Source organism: Budorcas taxicolor, chromosome 17 (genome assembly GCF_023091745.1).
Source record: "Budorcas taxicolor isolate Tak-1 chromosome 17, Takin1.1, whole genome shotgun sequence".
NCBI lineage: Eukaryota > Metazoa > Chordata > Mammalia > Artiodactyla > Bovidae > Budorcas > Budorcas taxicolor.
Window position 1 is genome coordinate 47549078 of NC_068926.1, and position 19921 is coordinate 47568998.

A 19921-nucleotide genomic window follows, 5' to 3' on the forward strand; every position below is an offset into this window, starting at 1 on the left:
TCTTATATTGGAGAAGGAAAATTTTCTATCCTTCATGTAAGATTTTGTTGTTATTTTCACTGACTTTTAAGAGATAGGATTGGAGTGGAGCTAATATTCCTTCAGTTTGATTTATTAAACTGAAATTCCAAAATATTTTCCCATAGTAATAAGGTTATGAATCTCTTCAAATTTGTATATTTTCTCCTTGATCATTAGTCAAGTTGAATGCATATTTTTTCCTTGGCAATAAAGAACTTCTTTAGCATTTTCCAATCACTAGACAGAAAAAAATAAAGGTGTATAAGAATAAATCCAGTGAAGGAGAAGAAATGGAAAAAACAACCCACACAGTATTGTGGGATATTTAAACATAAAATAAGATAGCAGCAATAAATCCAAACAAATCAATCAAGTAAAGGCTTACAATCAAAATCTATTTAGACATCAACACTAAAGAAAAATACACAGATCACTGAAAATAAAAGTAGGCAAAATGTTGCATTAAGAAAATGTTTACAAGAATCAGAGAAATCTGAGATGGATGGCTGTATTAATTTCAGGAAAAAAAATATGTTCAAAGCCAAAAACACTAAGAAGGACCAAAGAAAAGTTTTTATTATTGGCAACAGGAGACATAATACACAAGAATTTATCGTGATCCTGATTCCTTAGGTAGTGTCTAAAATATTGAGGACAGGTATGATCTTGTGTTTTTGAAGTATAAGAACCTAACCATTTCAGAATCCTTGGGAAATAATTTAACATACCTTTCTCAGACATTGACAAATATAGCAGACAAAACTAAGAGATTCTGTAGTAAAATTGAGAGTACAGTTACTAAAAGACCACAATATGGGACCAATTCATCCCATCCGATATCTTTAGAACTTATCAGTATCTCTGGCCCATTGATATTGTATATTTGCTTTCCAGATTCATGCTAGTAAAGTAATGCTCAAAATTCTCCAAGCCAGGCTTCAGCAATATGTGAACCATGAACTCCCTGATGTTCAAGCTGGTTTTAGAAAAGGCAGAGGAACCAGAGATCAAATTGCCAACATCCGCTGGATCATGGAAAAAGCAAGAGAGTTCCAGAAAAATTTCTATTTTTGCTTTATTGACTATGCCAAAGCCTTTGACTGTGTGGATCACAATAAACTGTGGAAAATTCTGAAAGAGATGGGAATACCAGACCACCTAACCTGCCTCTTGAGAAATCTGTATGCAGGTCAGGAAGCAACAGTTAGAACTGGACATGGAACAACAGACTGGTTCCAAATAGGAAAAGGAGTACGTCAAGGCTGTGTATTGTCACCCTGCTTATTTAACTTATATGCAGAGTACATCATGAGAAACGCTGGGCTGGAAGAAACACAAGCTGGAATCAAGATTGCTGGGAGAAATATCAATAACCTCAGATATGCAGATGACACCACCCTTATGGCAGAAAGTGAAGAGGAGCTAAAAAGCCTCTTGATGAAAGTGAAAGAGGAGAGCGAAAAAGTCGGCTTAAAGCTCAACATTCAGAAAACAAAGATCATGGCATCTAGTCCCATCACTTCATGGGAAATAGATGGAGAAACAGTGGAAACAGTGTCAGGCTTTATTTTTCTGGGCTCCAAAATCACTGCAGATGGTGACTGCAGCCGTGAAATTAAAAGATGCTTACTCCTTGGAAGGAAAGTTATGACCAACCTAGACAGCATATTGAAAAGCAGAGACATTACTTAGCCGACTAAGGTCCGTCTAGTCAAGGCTATGGTTTTTCCAGTGGTCATGTATGGATGTTAGAGTTGGACTGTGAAGAAGGCTGAGCACTGAAGAATTGATGCTTTTGAACTGTGGTATTGGAGAAGACTCTTGAGAGTCCCTTGGACTGCAAGGAAATCCAATCAGTCCATTCTGAAGGAGATCAACCCTGGGATTTCTTTGGAAGGAATGATGCTAAACCTGAAGCTCCAGTACTTTGGCCACCTCATGCGAAGAGTTGACTCATTGGAAAGGACTCTGATGCTGGGAGGGATTGGGGGCAGGAGGAGAAGGGGACGACTGAGGATGAGATGGCTGGATGGCATCACGGACTCGATGGACGTGAGTCTGAATGAACTCCGGGAGATGGTGATGGACAGGGAGGCCTGGCGTGCTGCGATTCATTGGGTCGCAAAGAGTCGGACACGACTGAGTGACTGCACTGAACTATACCAGCTTTTCCTAGTTTTTCTTTTAGGCTGTTTCATGAGGATTTTCTGTAATTCATATGTAAATGAATGATCTTCATCCGCCATCTGTAACAATCCATTTTATGTTTATTTTTTAAATTTAGCATTTCTTTGGCTTAATTTTCAATTTTGTTGTCTTTTATATTACTGTTTCTTACCTTTGGTTTTATCACTTTTTCCTTATAATTTTTTTGTTTTGTTTGGGATTTCTCTTTTCTTGAGTAGAATGCTTAGTTTACCAACTTCCTTCTGTTTGGTTTAATACTGATAGTATTGAAGATTGTATGACTTTCCTTCTGATTACGTCTTTGTCTGCTTCACAGGCTTCCCTAGTGGCTAAGATGGTAAAGAATCTGCATGCAATGCAGAAGACTTGGGTTCAATTCCTGGGTCAGGGAGATCCCCGCTACCCACTCCAGTATTCTTGTCTGGAGAATTCCATGGATAGAGAAGCCTAGAGGGCCACAGTCCACGGGTTCGCAAAGAATCAGACATGACCAAGCAACTAACACTTTGGCTGCTTCACATATTTTGATGTGTACTATCCTTGTTATTTGGATTTGTAAATATAGTGCAATTAAAACCTTTCTTTTAATTTTGTGTTCAAAAACAGTTTAGTAGTTTTTTTTCCCAAGGGTTTAGCACTGTTTCTATTTTTCTCTTGTTATTGATTTATATTTTAATACATATGCTCATGGACTACAATTTAAATTCTTTTTGTGAAATTTTTCTCATAACCTTATATATGATGTTTGGCAAGGGTCATGAATAGTATATATAAGAGTATCCTTGGTAGAGATTACAACTTCATAATTCATATTATTTATATCTTCATAGCCTTACGTTTTCATCCTTCTTAAGTCAGAGGTTGGAAAAGAAGGTATATAAAGTTTTCAAAAAATTAGTAGCTATCAATTTCCAATTGTAACTTTAAGAGATTTGCTATATTAATTTTGGAGATATATTTTTGCTTAGAATACTTATTACTACATAGGCACTATGAATTGTGTCCTTCCACAAAAATTAAGACCTTTACCCCAGGTAGTTATTTTTTCCTCTGGAATTTACTTTAGCTTCTGATGTTAAAGTTGTGCTATTTTTTTCATCCCCTATGAAATATCTGTGGTTAGGTTTTTTTTTTTTTTAGGTTTCTTTTTTTTAATGTCTCAGTCGCTTTATTTAGGAGTTCTCTTGCAGAAAATTTAAACTTGCTTTCTTACGATTTTTGAGTCATTTGTCAGTCTTTCTTTTCACAGGAGAGTTTAACTCATTTATATTTAGTGTCATAATTAACAAATTTGTTCTTATTCCTTTCATCATATTTTATACTTTTTATCAATTTTCTTTCTTGATGATCAATGTTCTTTATTTTCAATGTATCACTTGATGAGCTGTTTCTGTTTTCTTTCTCTCTCTCCTGTCCCAGTTTGTAAGCCACACAGCTTGATTTTAAACTAATAAAAATGTACAGTTAAATATATATTTATTTGGTTACTCTTGATAAAAATAAAGCCATTTCTATTGCAAAATTAGTGAACTTTAACTTCTTTTAATTTTCATGCTTCTTTTGGGATTTTTACCAAGTTTATGATTTTTAAAAACTACAATATTTGGGTTAGGAATCTTTTTTGATCAATAACTATTTTGAACTTCTTTGTTTTGCCTATGTTTTAAACTTTATTTGAATTTATTCTATGCTTAAATGTTTTTGTAGTTATGCTATGATTTTCTTGTTACTGAATATTATACTTTGATTCACTTCCTGGTTGCCTGAATAATTTGGTTCAGTGATGTTCGTAAGGAAAGGTAGATAGGAAGTAACCTTACATCTTTGTGTTGTCTTCACATATTATCAGGACAATCTCTAGTTTAGAGAATTAATTGTTCAATTAGAACACTCCCCATAAGATTTGGGGAAATACTTGTTATTTTATAATACTTAATTTTGTACAGTGGGCATGACTGAGGCCAATTTCATTAGTTTTTTTCTTTTAAAAGTTTTATTTTTAAATAAGCACTTATAGAATTATTCATTATCTGTGACATTAAGAAATGTCTTTAGGAAATATCTAGAAGTTGGTGTTTACAGTTTTTGTTGGAATTCAGCGGAATATTTATTTTTATCCCAGGACTGTTTTCCTTTCTCTATCGTCCTTTAATAATTCTTCTTTTGCATTTTCCTGCTATTTTTCTTAGAAGTTCTATTATCTGTATATATATCTAATGTGTCTCATATTTGTTTGCAGTCTGCCGCTGATCATTTTCATTTCTTGTCTTTGCCATTCAGCTTTAGGGAGAGCTTCATAAATTCTCCTTTTTTTAGGATAAATTCAATTTTCTGCTTTTTCATATCTATTTTATTGCTTCTGAAACCATTTTAAATCCCTTACTTTTAATACTGCCATATCTTCTTCCATCTTGGTCTTATTTCGTTATAAAGTAACAAAGGGCCTGCATCTCCTTGATTAGTGAGCATGTAAAAGTTATTCTGTGTGAAATATACTTTCGTCCTCTGCGGTAACTACTCTTGAAACTACCTCTTCATCGTCTTTTCAAACGTCTTTCTTTGATTTTGTAGTTTTTATTTATGAAGAAAATAAAAACCCAACATTGTATTCTCCTTCTGTTTTCCGTCTGTATTTGCCTTCTCTCTCTTGGTCCTTGAATGCAGCTCATCTCATTGTGCCTTGGCATTTCCCTGGCACAGTGGAGTGGGTTCCTCTTTTCTCCATTCGGTTTTCACCTGCTCTTGTTAGAGCTGTACAGGAAATGTCCACCTGGAAGGGCCACTGGTCCTACATTCTTGTATCTGTGATGCTGCAGCTGGAGCAGGGTGGGGGGGATGCGTTGGGTCTGCTGAGATTCCCAGATCGTCGCTCTAACAGTCCTTCTCTCAGTTTGGTACAGCTGCTGTACTGGGGACCAGTTTCCTGTAAATCGTTTTGGTGTGGCTTGAATTCAGTCCACAGTAAGGCTGTGTCACACCTCCCACTCCAAGTCAGCAAGAAGCCCAGATTCTGGGGTTTTCTGCACTGTGTGGTCACACTCAAGCTTGAGTCATTCAATTTGGCTGATTACAAATATTGTCGGCAGTCAGCATCAGGAAGCATTACCAAGTACAGAGCATCCCTGGGATGCATGCCCTTTGCTTTTAGAAATATCAGGTTATTTCTACCAGGCTATTACCTTCTTTTATGATGTCATGCTTAGGGCCACTAGAGTTAGCCAATAACCATACAGGGTCCCTGGTTACATTTGGATTTCAGATACCTGACAAATTTTGTTTTTGTCCTTAATTATAAGCGTGCCCCCATGCAACCTTTCTGTTAATTAGAAAAGGAAACATAGTTGATTTTCCTGCATTTCATCTGGCAGCCTTTACCATGCTGTTTTTTCTGCATGAATGCAATTTCTCAGGAATTCTCCCAGGCCAGGGCTTGCAGTTTGCACTGAATGTTCAGCACAGATGCCGATTTTTACTTATTACCATATTCTCTTAACTACTGCTTTTGAGTCCACTCAGGGGAAATTTTAAATGCCTGTGCTCAAGTTGCCATCTTCCTCCAGTTTCTTAAAGGTATTATTTAGGGGAAATTATTTTTTTCAAAATGTTAAAATTAATAGAAAATCTCTGTGAGGCTGCTTGAGTTGCTTAAAGATGGGAACATGTCACTTCCTTTCAAATAAACATGTAAGTCACTGCACCAAAATAAATGTATTTTTTTTTCCTTAATAGATAATTAACTGAGATTTACCACATGCAACTTCTTTATTATTTGACACCTTGCTCTTTTTTTACATGGAAATGGTGTTCTTCGTTTATAGTAGTCATCCCCATGGGGATTCCAGGATACTCAGTTTTACTTCTTAGTCCATTCTGTGCATTGTGGAACACTGTTTTTCTTTTTGTTTTTCTTTTAGTTTTGTTTTTTTAAAAAGGAATGACTGGAAAAGGAAATAACAACTAGCTTTGGGTCAACTTCGAGCATTTTTAAGCAATAAACATCGAGGTCAGATAACCAGGTGAAAAGACAAATAGGCCATTTGTGGAATGCAGCTTAGAGATTACTTCCCTTTGAGTGATGCCTGTGGTAACCCCTGGTTGCTTTCCCAAAGAGAGTCAGGGGACCCACAGCCATTGTCCTTGGGATATGGAATTAGTTGCATGATAAAGTTAGGTATTCTCAAGTAGTAGGGATCAGATGTTCAACAGGAAAGTTCAGGGAGCCTCGGTGTCAGATATTATTCCTTATTTATAACCTGACCATTTATTTGGTTTCAGCAGTGTCTACAGTGAGTGACAGGCTGATGTGATGACAACCAGTATAACTGCTCCAGGTGGTGCCAAGATGTATTTTTAAGAATCAGGGGATCTGTGAGTCTGTTTACATTTTGTAAATAAGTTCATCTGTATCAGTTTTTAAAAAGTTATTTATTTGTTTATTTTTGACCTTGCTGCATGGGGGCTTTCTCTTGATGTGGCTCCTGGGCGTAGCTGGTCTGCGTCACGTGGGATGTTCCCAGACCAGAGATCGAACGCATGCCCCCTGCATTGGCAGGTGGATTCTTAATCAGTGGTTATTTTTTAAAAATTTATTTACAAAACAGAAACAGACGTAACAGATATTGAAAATAAACCTATGGTTACCGAAAGGGAAATGTGGTGGGGGTAGGCATATATCAGGAGCTTGGGATAAAGATATATGCACTACTATGTATATGGCAGATAACCAACAATGACCTATTATATTGCATGGGGAATGCTACTCAGTATCCTGTGATCACTTATATGAGCAAAGAATCTGAAATAAAATGAATATTTATGTAAATATGTATAACTCTGCTGTGCACCTGAAACCAACAGAACATTATAAATCAACTATAATCCAATAAAATTTATAAAAGAGAATCAGGGACCTTATTCCACAGAGAAGTACCTCCCTTTGTTAGTCCCCTATCATCATGATTACTTGAAGCTCCTCATGGGGTAAAAGAATGGAGGGTTCTAATTATAGAGGGATGCAACAGAGGAGGCAGCATATAAAGCCCTGATGTAAAAATACAATCAGCTTTTTGTGATACTGAAAGCACCATTCATTTGTTGACTCATTCATTTCTCAAATATTTACTGAGAACCTAATATTTGCCAGGTGCTCGTCTAAGGACTGTGAATAAAACAGAAAAAAGGCCACCATGTCATCTCTGCTCACTTGCATATAACCTACTGGGGCATGGAGGGAATTACAGCGGAGAATAAAGTCCTGTGATAGGAAAGTATAAGATCTACAGGAGGACACCAGTGGGGCATATAATGCAGAATCGTTCAGTCAAGAGAAGTGACTTGTACGACACAGCCTGCGATGTCCCAGCAGAGACAGGGAGGGGAGGTGGTACCCAGAGAAGGGACGAAGGAGGAAGCTTCAACCCTGAACATGAGCACAAAATTCACTCCCTGTGCTTCACTTGTATGAAAATTCACAAGTGACAGTGCCCGCTTATTGAAAATATAAATCCTGAGAGATTTCCAGAATGTTAAGAAAAATGTGATTCTCCTAAGGAATGAGGTCTCTTGTGAAGTCCATGATATTTTGATGTTTGAAAAAGGAATTCCTAGGTATTAGGTTGAGTCATATGAAATCAGTGCTTGGGTGAATCAGAACTCCTCAAGATATTGGAGGTTTCAGATGGTTCAGGCCCATGGAAGCCTTCATTGCTGAAGTGGAGCTCAGCCTGGCCTGAGCTGGGTGATGCCATGGAATGGAGGGAGCCCTGCCCTCAGGGGTTGTCCATCAACTCAGGATGAGTTTATGGCAAGCTGGCTTCTTGTCCAGGGTAGGATGGACTTCAGCTGAGTGCCCTGTGCTGCTAGAACTGGTTGCGGGCTTCCGCCCTCTGATCAGGCGCCTCCTACAGAGCAGCCCCGGAGAGGCAAAGAGGTTGAGGGACTTGCCTGTTCTCTCATGAGATCTGAGCAGCAAAGTCACAGTGAAGACTCCTTTCTCCGAGTTCTTTGCTTTCTCCTCTGTTTACAGACAACTGCCAGGAGGGGTCCAGACTCCTGTAGGCGTCATGTATCAGAAAATGTGCTCACGTGGGCCTCTGAAACAGGTCAGCCTGATGAATGTCAGGGCCTGAGTTGCTTTTATTGCAAAATAACCAGAGAGAGTGACAGGGCTAATGAGAAGGGGTCTGGATAATTTGTGGAGCTTTGCCTAGAAAGTCAGTGTTTCCAGAGCCAGTAATTTCCATTTCTAAAGCCCCTTAAATTGGTTCTTGAATTATGTAATCTCTGTTTCTGTGTTTTTCTTATAGAATATAAGGCACATTGTAAAAATAACAGTTTTGGATTCTTTTTCTCCCTGAGGGTGGGATATGTTCAGGAAGGGGGTTGGGGGGAAGAAGACTTTCTGTGCATTGGTGTCAACACAGCTTTCACGAAGGATGTGGAGGCCACAAAAGTGATGGACTTCCCTTAGTTCTTGGGTTTTTAGGGTCACATGGGCTCGACATGATGGGGTTGGCTCATCCCATCTATTTCAGAAGGTTTCCTTCCAACAGTATTTTTTCAAGGTCTTTTCTGTCCATCTCTCAGCTTAGCCCTGAGGAAAGTACATGATGTGCAAGTGATTTATGATTGTCCATCTTTAAAGTCTTTTATGATGTTCCCATGGTAAATGTGGCAAGGGTAGAGTATATCTGGTGGAACAGGACGTAGTATTGGGTAAAATATGGACACAGCATCAAGCCACATGCTGAGAAAGTCATTCTTGTTTCCAATCTCAGTCCATCTGGTGGAGCTAATGGGAGCACTCTTCTCTGTTGGATGCCAGCAGTTTCTTAAGACCTTTCTCATGAGGATCTTTCCCTCTAACTGAAAGAGAGCAAGTCTTAGGCATAAGTTGTCACCCCCTAAAAGGCATGAGGACTGCTAGTTGAAAATTAAAGGAGTTACTTTGAATGTTCTTTCTTTTTTATTGGAGGATAATTGTTTTACATTGTTGTGGTGGTCTCTGCCATACATCTATCATACATCTATATATATACACACATATATACCCCTCCCTCATACATATATATGTACACATACACACCCTCCCTCTTGAACCTCCTCTTCCCATATATACATAATTATATATGTGTATATATGTATGCATATATATATACCCCTCCCTCTTGAGCCTCCCTTTCCCATATATACATAATTATTTATGTATATAAATATATAATTAATATGTATAAATATAAACTTCCATTTATACCCTCCCCTCCTCGTGCTACCCCTCTCGGTCGTCACAGAGCACCAGGCTGGGCTCCCTGTGTTCTATAGCAACTTCCTTCTAGTTATCTACTTAACACATGATAGGGAAGATCCCCCGGGGGAGTGCATGGCAACCCACTCCAGTATTCTTGCCTGCGGAATCCCATGGACAGAGGAGCCTGGTGGGCTGAAGTCCATGGGGTCGGAAAGAGTCAGACACGACTGAAATGCTTTAGCATAGTGTATAAATGTCAGTGCTACTTTGTCAATTTGTATTTTGTTTCTCCTTTCTCTCTCCTTACCCTGCTGTGTCTACAAGTCCATTCTCTACATTTGCATCTCTACTTCCTCTCTGTAAATAGGTTCATTGGTACTGTTTTTCTAGATTCCATATATATGCATCAATATATGATCTGTTCCTCTCTTTCTGACTTCTCTTTGTATAACAGGCTCTAGGTTCATCCACCTCACTCAACTGACTCAAAATTGTTCTTTTTTACAGCCGAGTAATATTCTATTGTATTTGCTTGCTCAGCTTCTGTGCATGGCCAGTGAGGCTGGTGGCTGGTTCTCTACTTACTCCAGCGGCATCAACTTTTCTTTAAAGAAATACATTTAATATAAAATGAATTGATTTGAGACATTTTGGATAAAGAATCACTTAATTAATGCTAAGGCAGGGCAATCCACTATAAAGGGGGTGCAAAGAGGTCTGAAATATTGGTACCACTGCCCTCAAGTTTCTAACCCCTGAACCCCGATTCCTCCCCACAGTGGCTGAAAGCCGAGGCATACTGGAGAGTATCCAGAGGTTCTCTTTGCTGCCCACCTACCTCCCGGTGACCTACCACATCCACCACGCAGACGTGTCCTTCTTCCTCAAGGAAGCCAACCAGGACATCATGAGAAACTCCAGTCTACAGTCGCGGGTGGAGTCCTTTCTGATTTACAAATCCAAGAGGCTACCAGTCCTGAATGCCAGCTATGGGCCTTTCGCCATTGAGCAGGTGGTACCCCAGGATTTGATGCTCCCCTCCAGCCCCTTTGGATTCACCAGCACGTTTTCTCTGAACTGGAAGCTGAAGGCGCACATCCTGCGGGACAAGATCTACCTGAGTCGGCCCCGTGTGCAGGTGCTGTTCCACGTGGTCGGCAGGGACTGGGACGATGCTGGCCCGGTGCAGAGCCTGCCCTGCCTGCGGGTGTTCGCCTTCCGGGAGACCCGGGAAGTACGGGGCAGCTGCCGGCTTCGAGGGGCCCTGGGGCTGTGCGTGGCGCAGCTGGAGCTCCCGGCCAGCTGGTTCGGCCCCCCGACGGTGGTGGCCGGGAGGAAGAAGGCGCCGGAGCCCCCTGAAGGGAGCCCGGTGGAGCTCTACTATGCCGTGCAGCCCGGGGACGAGCGTGGAGACTGCACCAAGGAGGATGCCCGGAGAGCCGGCGGGATGCGGACGGGCCGTAATGACATCGATGAGTCGGGGCCTCCCTTGCACAGGATTGGAAGTGTTTTTCTTTACCAGACCCCCAGCCGGCCACCGCTGAGAGAGCTGCGCTTGGATAACCACGTGGCCGTGCAGTACGTGCCAAAGACAGTCAGGCAGGGAGATGTGCTGACGTTTCCTGTCTCCATCTCCAAAAACTCCACCGAGGACCGCTTCACGTTAAGGTGAGTTCATTATCTTCCGGTAGCATCTCCAAGGTCAAGGGCATTTCTGAGACCCTTCTCCTGTATGTGATGCCTAGATCTGTGTTAGCGCTGGCCAGGGTAGAAACGTTCCTCCGCTTTTTGCAGACTCCTTGTTCACTGTCAAGTAGAAAGACCAGTTAGAGCTCTCTGAATTGGCAATTGATTCGATGAAGATGTTGTTAATAGGTTTTCTGGGCTGGCCCAGAAAAGTCAGGAGCAGGCTGATATTCTATCTTGGACCTGGCTTAGTTGGTTCTCAGCAGGTCTTAGGAGAGTTAAATGGCTCAGAGTTGACATGAATCTGCAAATAGGTTGGCAAAAATTGTCAGGGAGGATAGAGGATACAGTTTTGCCAACTTACAATCTCTTCTGGGCATGTGAGTTCTAAGTACACTCTGTGGTACCAACCTCAAAGTTACCCTTTTGTTTCTCTCTGGAAATAGAACTTAATGTTCAAAATATAAAAGAGTAGAAAGTGTGAAGGATATCCAGTAGAGTTAGTGGAGTGTCTTATATAAAAATTATACCAAGAGGTGGCATTTAAAATGAGTCCCGTGGGCTTTAAGAAAAAAGAAGGGGTGAGTTTTCTCTTTGGAACATACAGCAGCATGTGAGGGAAGCTACTTGCCTTGGCTTGATTGGATTTTCGTAACAGTTTTTTGTTGTTGTTGCATTTGTTTTAAACACACATGAGTCTGATTGTAATAGCTATTTGGTATGTTATTAGATCACTAAATGTGTCCTCACATTGCTCCATAATCTAGAAACTTGACCTGAAGTGCCATCTAATCAAGTTTGGTATGACCCCTGAGTGTTACTGGACACAGGACCACATTTATATGTGGGTTTTTAAAGCTTATCCAACAATGATAAGTCCTCTTGTCCCTCTCCCCTGGGGCTCAATAGCTGTTTTTCTTTCTTTCTTTCCTTTTCTTTTTTATTTTGTCTATATTTCATTTATTTCTGCTCTGATCTTTCTGATTCCTTTTGCTCTACCAACTTTGAGTTTCATTTGTTCTTTCTCTAGTTGCTTAGCTGTAAGGTTAGGTTGTTTATTTGAGATTTTTCTTTTTTCTTGAGTCGAGATTGTCTTGCTATAAACTTCACTCTTAGAACGGCTTTTGCTGCATCCCATGGGTTTTGGATCGTCGTGTTTTTGTTGTCATTTGTCTCTAGGTACTTTTTGATTTCGTCTTTGGTTTCTCCAGTGATCCATTGATTATTCAGTAACAAATTATTTAGCCTCCATATTTTTTTTTACAGTTTTTTCCTATAATTGATTTTTAATCTCATAGCACTGTGAGCATAGCATCTCACATCAAGAAAAGATGCTTGATGTGATTTCAATTTTATTAAATTTACCATGCCTTGATTTGTGACCCCAGGTGTGATCTATCCTGGAGAATGTTCCATGTGCTCTTAAGAAAGAAGTGTATTCTGCTGCTTTCAGTTGGAATGTCCTATGAATATCAATTAAGTCTATCTGTTCTGATGTGTCATTTAAAGCTTGTGTTTTCTTATGAATTTTCTATCTGGATGATCCCACTTACATTGTGTAAGTGGGATGTTGAAGTCCCCCACTGTTCTTTCTTTAAAAAAAAAATCTGTGTTTGTTATGGGGGTGGGTGAGTTTAAGAAAGAAATCATTCTCTTGCTTATACTTTGCACATTTCAGTTTTGTTGATTGTGACCTAGTGCTGGGAATTTCCTTTTAATCTCAGCCGAAGACACAGAAACCAATGGACAGCATTAACCTCATAATTGAACCTGGCTGATTATTGGCAGGAAAAACCTTCAGCTGGGGTTGGGGGTGCATCTGGGGATTAGGCACAGGGATTTAGAATGAACAACGCATCTGTGGGACTGAGACCTCGTGATCGCTCCCTTCTGTCCTTTGGAAATGAGACCTAGATTCAGCTGGTCACGGGCCCTCCCTCTGCCTGATGTGTAGCTTTGTGCTTGGTTTTCCCAGACTCAACACATTTGCATAATATTCTTTGTAGAGATGACTGCCTATATCGAGAAATATTTTGCCAGTGGAAACTCAAGGTCTTAAAGAAGAAGAAGTCAAACAATTTCATATTCTGCCATTATTTTCCATTTGCCAGCTACTGCTTGTTGAATTCCTGGACCCACGGTTTATAACTAGAATCTCCTAAAACTTTAACTCTCCAGTAGATGATATTCACATCAGTCTTTATTGGGAAGCAGCTATCAGTGTAGAATTAAATTTCACAAAACAACTGTGCTTCTGACCACAATCCATTGCCTACTAGTGTGTTCACATGAGTTCTGAGGGCAGCCCTGCCACTGGCAAGCTGTGCCATGGCCAAGAGAGGTTCATTTCTGGGCTATGTATTCTGAGGGATCCACATCTTTGCAGATTCAGAAATAAGCATCTCGCTGCTTAGAAGTCAAAAGATTGGAAAATTTTGGATGTAGAACAAAGTGTGTTTGTTCAGAGTCCATCAATGAGAAAGGTGCTTTCCATTTAAGACAATAGTAAAATAAATCAGTAAATACTTTACAAATCTGTATTTAAGTTGGTAAAGTAGCACGCTTTCCATCTCTTTAAAAGTTGCATTAATAATATGCCTGCTGAATACTTAACACACACTAATTATGAATGAGTCTTATCTGTTTATGAAAACAGCTGGTGGGAAACCTGGATCTGGCAATATCATTAGCCTTTAGTTGGAATTCTCATAATTAGAAAATAATGAAGCTGTGTATCTTTTTTAATGAAGTCAATTTGACACTCATTTAGCACAGCTTCCAAGTATTTAGAATTAGCCTGGGTCTGCTCTGTTGTTGTTGTTTAGATGCTAAGTCGTGTCTGACTCTTTTGTGACCTCATGGACTGTAGCCTGCCAGGGTCCTCTGTCCATGGGATTTTCCAGGCAAGAATATTGAAGTAGGATGACATTTCCTTCTCCAGGGGTTCTTCTCCACCCAGGGATCAAAGATCAAACCTGCATCTCCTGCATTGGCAGGCAGGTCTTTACCACTGAGCCACCTGGGAAGCCCATATGTGTGTGTGTGTGTGTGTGTGTGTGTAGACATACATCAGTTCAGTTCAGTTCAGTTGCTCAGTCGTGTCCGACTCTTTGCGACCCCATGAATCACAGCACACCAGGTCTCCCTGTCCATCACCAACTCCCAGAGTTCACTCAGACTCACGTCCATCGAGTCAGTGATGCCATCCAGCCATCTCATCCTCTGTCATCCCCTTCTTCTCCTGCCCCCAATCCCTCCCAGCATCAAAGTCTTTTCCAAAGAGTCAACTCTTCGCATGAGGTGGCCAAAGTACTGGAGTTTCAGCTTTAGCATCATTCCCTCCAAAGAAATCCCAGGGCTGATCTCCTTCAGAATGGACTGGTTGGATCTCCTTGCAGTCCAAGGGACTCTCAAGAGTCTTCTCCAACACCACAGTTCAAAAGCATCAATTCTTTGGCACTCAGCTTTCTTCACAGTCCAACTCTCACATCCATACATGACTACTGGAAAAACCATAGCCTTGACTAGACGGACCTTAGTCAGCAAAGTAATGTCTCTGCTTTTGAATACGCTATCTAGGTTGGTCATAACTTTCCTTCCAAGGAGTAAGCGTCTTTTAATTTCATGGCTGCAGTCACCATCTGCAGTGATTTTGGAGTCCCAAAAAATAAAGTCTGACGCTGTTTCCACTGTTTCTCCATCTATTTCCCATGGAGTGATTAGACATACATACATGTATTAATATATCCATAAAATACTATGGGTATCTGTTAAATGACTAGAGGCATTTCTGTAATACCCAGCATGAACTGATGGCTTTGCTGTGTGCTGTTGCTTAGTTACTTAATTGTGTCCAGTTCTTTGTAACCCCATGGGCTATAGCCTGTCAGACTTCTTCTGTCTATGGGATTTCCCAGACAAGAATACTGTGGTGCATTGCCATGTCCTTCTCCAGGGAATCTTCCTGACCTAGGGATCAAAGCCACATCTCCTGCCTTGGCAGGTGGGTTCTTTACCACGGAGCCACCAGGAAGCCCCAGCTCTATCTAGCCATCTGCTGTATATAAAACCCTGAAGGATACAACCGTGTATCCTTGGGTGCTGTCCTCTGCAATAGTGACTCGTTTCTAGACTCAGGGGCGGCAGTGCTAATGAAGTCCACAGGTGGGCTCATGTTTTGTAGGTCAGGTGCCAGTAGGACATAGCTCGCCACTTAAGGATGGCCAGGGTGGAGAGGGGACCAGATTAACTGCCAGCAACAGAAGGGAACCCATCCGGATCCTGCAGCAGAGGACTTCTGCTGCAGACAGTGATTGACCACCTAAAAACTGCCGCTTCCCTGTCACTTTTGTGCCTGTCATTTCTAGCTGACACACAGAGGCTCGTCTTCTATCCTGAGAATCAAGTTTTGTGGTGCAAATTATCTCCAAGGGCAATTTACAAAAATAGCTGGGTGTGTGCACCTGTGTGCATTATTAGCCATTGCAAAGAGGAAAACCAGAATGGGGCTGTTTGTCATCTTAGAAGTTCTCTTCTCTCCTGGAGCCCAAATCTTCCAAAGCAGACCTCCACAAAGGAAGAAAAGCAAAGCACTTTCAAGGATCCCTTTTAATTTCAGAAAATGTTTTCCTTCCAGTGGACAACAAAAGCATCACCCAGCACATGGACCTTTTTTGCACGTTCTCACCACTCCATCCCATTTCCTTCTCCCACAGAGAGTCAATTTCAGAAGCATCTGACGCCCCTTGTCACCTGATTCTGTGTCTGGAGAATCAAAGAACTCTTTCTTGCTCATCTCCCCCACCTATTCTTCGGTTGCTTCTTCCCACAAGAGGTCAGTTTCAAAGGCTTCTGGTTGTCTGATCTGAATGTAAGCCTGGAGCCAAATATTTGCATAGTATTAGCTTGGCTCTCTGACAATCCAGGAAAGGGAGGTGGAAAGGTCCAAAACAGAGATACAGCACTCAGAACTGTCTGGGTGCCTTTCTCAAAGTCAGAGTTATGTTTAGATTGGTTAAATGAATGAATGAATGAAAAGCTGTCTTGGTGGTGGTGGTTTAGTCACGAAATCATGTCCAACTCTTTTGTGACCCCATGGACTATAGCCCACCAGGCTCCTCAGTCCATGAGATTCTCCAGGCAAGAATACTGAAATGGTTTGCCGTTTCCTTCTCCAGGGGATCTTGCCAGGGATCGAACCCACATCTCCTGCATTGCAGGTGGATTCTTTACCAACCGAGCCACCTGGAAAATTTAGACATTTTGTTAATTATTAACAAATGCATATACTTTGCTGAAGTCTTTGCAGTTTTATATGCTAAATACTCAAGAATTTGTTAAGAATCTTGTGCTCAGAAGGTGGTCAGATCTCAGAGCAGGTTTCTGAATAAGGCATTATTAAGAAATAGAGATTCACTATTCTTGCAAAAATGAGAGATATAAAAGAGGGGAAAAAACCAAGAATAATTGACAAGAGGACAAAGTGGGCCTGGGGTTGATAAGGCTCAAATGTACTTTTTGGTGGTTTGGGGAGCTTGCTTTGCAGAAGGTTTTGAGCTTGTTAGAAATAATATGTGGTGTTTTTTGGTGCTTTGGCCCTGAACTCGAGTCACTTGAATGATGTAGCCTTTGAAGCTGCCTTGAAGCAGAAAAAGTCTCTCCTTATTCTATTTCAAGTAAAGTATGCCCTAGTGTACCGAATAATATTCTTAGTTGCATGCCATAACTCCCAGCCTACATAATTTAAGAACATAAATAAATGAAAGGATTAGTTGAATGTATGTTGTTGGTCTTAAGCATTAATAAGGTATGGGACCACTGGCCTTGACGATCCAGCGTGGGAGGAGGAGGATGCCCTTGGTTTAGATGCAACAGCCTGCTTGCCCAGCACCTCTTCCCCACCTGGCATAGTGAATTCCTCCAGTAGTGCCCTCTGTTCTTTATAATCAAAGTTGCAAAGACTCTTGGATGTTTAAAGAATGATCTAATTTAATTTTTTTTCCTTGTAGCTATCCAGTTTTCCCAGCACCATTTGTTGAAGAGACTGTCTTTCCAACATTATATTCTTGTCTCCTTGGTTGTAGATTAATTAACCACAGGTGCATGAGTTTATTTCTAGGCTTTGTATCCTGTTCTGTTGATCTGTGTTTCTGTTTTGTGCCAGTACCATACTGTTTTGATGACTGTAGCTTTGCCTCGTTAATTGTCTATACTCCAATATAAAATAAAAAGTTTTTTAAAAGTCAGGAGCTATAGTCTAGCTTGACTCTGTAATATGTTTTATTGCCAGTGTGGCTGTAGAAATTTCACAACCATCTCAAGGCTCAGGGTTCTCATGTGCTAAATGTTAAATGTGTCCTACTTTATGGCAGGATGTTTACAAAAGTTAATCCCATTGATGAGGTTGAACATTAAAATAAACTGCATTGACAACAAAGAAATATATTGAATAGAGTCCAAAATTTCAGGGATTAGTGCAAAATAAGGAAAAGTGGGAGGCAGAGAGGGAGACGAAAGGCTTCCCTGACCATGAATAGAACCCCATGGGGGCTGCGGCCATGAGCATGCAGAATCCTAACCACTAGACCACCAGGGAGCAGTTGGCTGACAGAGATCCTTCTAGTCAAAGCTATGGTCTTTCCAGTAGTCATATATAAATGTGAGAGTTGGACCATAAAGGAGGCTGAGCGCTGAAGAACTGATGCTTTTGAATTGTGGTGTTGGAGAAGACTCTTGAGAGTCCCTTGGACTTCAAAGAGATCAAACCAGGTCAATCCTAAAGGAAATCAACCTTGAATATTCTTTGGAAAGACTGTTGCTGATGCTGAAGCTCTAATACTTTGGCCACCTGATGCAAAAAGCAAACTGTTTGGAAAAGACCCTGATGCTGGGAAAGATTGAAGGCAGGAGGAGAAGGGGATGACTGAGGATGACATGGTTGGATGGCATCATTGACTCAATGGACATGAGTTTGAGCAAACTCTGGGAGATAGTGAAAGGCAGAGAAGCCTGGCATGTTGCAGTCCGTGGGGTCACAAAGAGTCAGACACAACTGAGCAACTTAAGAACAACAACAAGGCAAAGTGGACATGGAGGAAGTATTGCCAAGCAAGAAAACTCACGTTGTGGAAAAATTACTGCTTTAAGACCTGAATGAAGTTTAACTGATTTAGATTGTAAAGAAAGCAAGAAGAGATGAGATCTCCTGTATATTTTTAGAATGAAAACAGCTTTCATTTTATTTGTTATTTGCTTTGGAAAAATATATCTGGAAAATATAGGCAGTGCCTGCAGGAAAACAGTGAATTAGATTCTGTGAGATTAAGACAGTCATGCAAGTTACTTAATCTTGGGTCACATAAATATAGAATAAAATAGGTGGTACAAAATAAAACAAGATAAAATACTCACTCAGATTTTTAAAAAAGACTCTTGGGAAGCTCCCAGTGGCTCACAGACCTAGTTGCTGTCTGAGTCCAGGGTAGCAGAGTTACCTGGTGTGCTTCCAGAATGAGAGGTGGGCTTCTGGAGTCACCAGTCACTAAGAGCACATCCCAGGGGAGGTGGTATTTCCCTCGAGAAAAGTGGGGTGCTTTTAAGGAAGAGGATGATACTGGGTATCTCCAAACCCCACAAAGGTCCATGACATCCATGCCTGGCACTGCGTCTCCTTTGTAATCTGATGGGGATTCAGGGAGTTGCTTCTGGAGCAGACTGGAGTGCGAGGCAGACAGAGAAAGGAGGGCAATCCATCGTTTTCCAATAAACCTTCTGTTTGAGAATAGATTCAGATTTACAGAAAAAGTTGTGAGGTTAGTACAGGACAGTGCCAGGTGCCTCGTGGTTAGTTTCCCCCGTAATTAACACCTGACATTAGCTTCATTCATTTGTCACTATCAACGCTCCAATATTATTATTAACTGAAGTCCACACTCATTCATACTCCCTTAGTGTTTGCCTGATGCCACCTTTTCTGTTCCAGGCTCCTGCTCAGGATATCACATTTAATCATCATGTCTTTTTACTTTCTGTTGTCTGTGACTGTTTCTCAGATTTGCTTTCTGTTGACCTTAACAGCTATGAGATGTCCTGTTCAGACTTTCTGAAGAATGTCCCTCAATTGGGATTTATCTGATGTTTTTCTTGTGATAAGACCAAAGAGTGGGCTTGGGGATTAAAAAAAAAAACAAAAACACCACAGAGATAATGTTTTGTATTTGTCTGCAAACTACTCTTTTTCACCTTTTCATTGAATAAACATTGATTGAGGATGTCAGGAAGTACACAAGTGAGTAAAAAGGAAAAATGACTCCCATTTGAGGGACAGGAGCATGAGAGATTGAGCCCTGCCCTGGGAGAGTGGGGAATAGGTAGTGATTCACTTTAATTTGGTTTTTGTTTTGTATTGAGGTGTAGTTGGTTTGCAGATTTATTGTTTTGGTTTCGGATGTACAGTGGGGTGGTTCAGTTATGCATATGCATATATCTGGGTTTTTTTGGATTTTTCCCATATTGTCATTGTGGGATATTGAGTGGAGTTCCCTATAATGCACAATAGATCCCTGTTGTTTGTGTAGTACTTCTATTTTCCAAGAAAGGAAATTCAGGCAAAGGGAACAATACAGATAAAAACACAAAGGCATCAGATGTATCTCTGTGCTCTTTTATCCCCAATCATTTTGAAATAAAAACCAAATGGGATTTTTAAAAACAAAAAATAAACACATAAAAATAAAGTGCCATTTTCATTTCATCATATCGAGGACATTTACTCCCAATCTG

At 40.6% G+C, this 19921-nt stretch overlaps 1 protein-coding gene across 1 annotated transcript in view; it reads left to right on the forward strand.

Annotated features, from left to right (window-relative positions):
• The window catches only part of TMEM132D (transmembrane protein 132D), an 885684-nt gene that overhangs the window by 226786 nt on the left and 638977 nt on the right, over positions 1-19921 (forward strand). The window contains exon 2 of the mRNA XM_052654940.1: positions 10234-11122. Coding sequence (XP_052510900.1) covers positions 10234-11122 — 889 coding nt within the window. The remainder of the gene's footprint in view (positions 1-10233; positions 11123-19921) is intronic.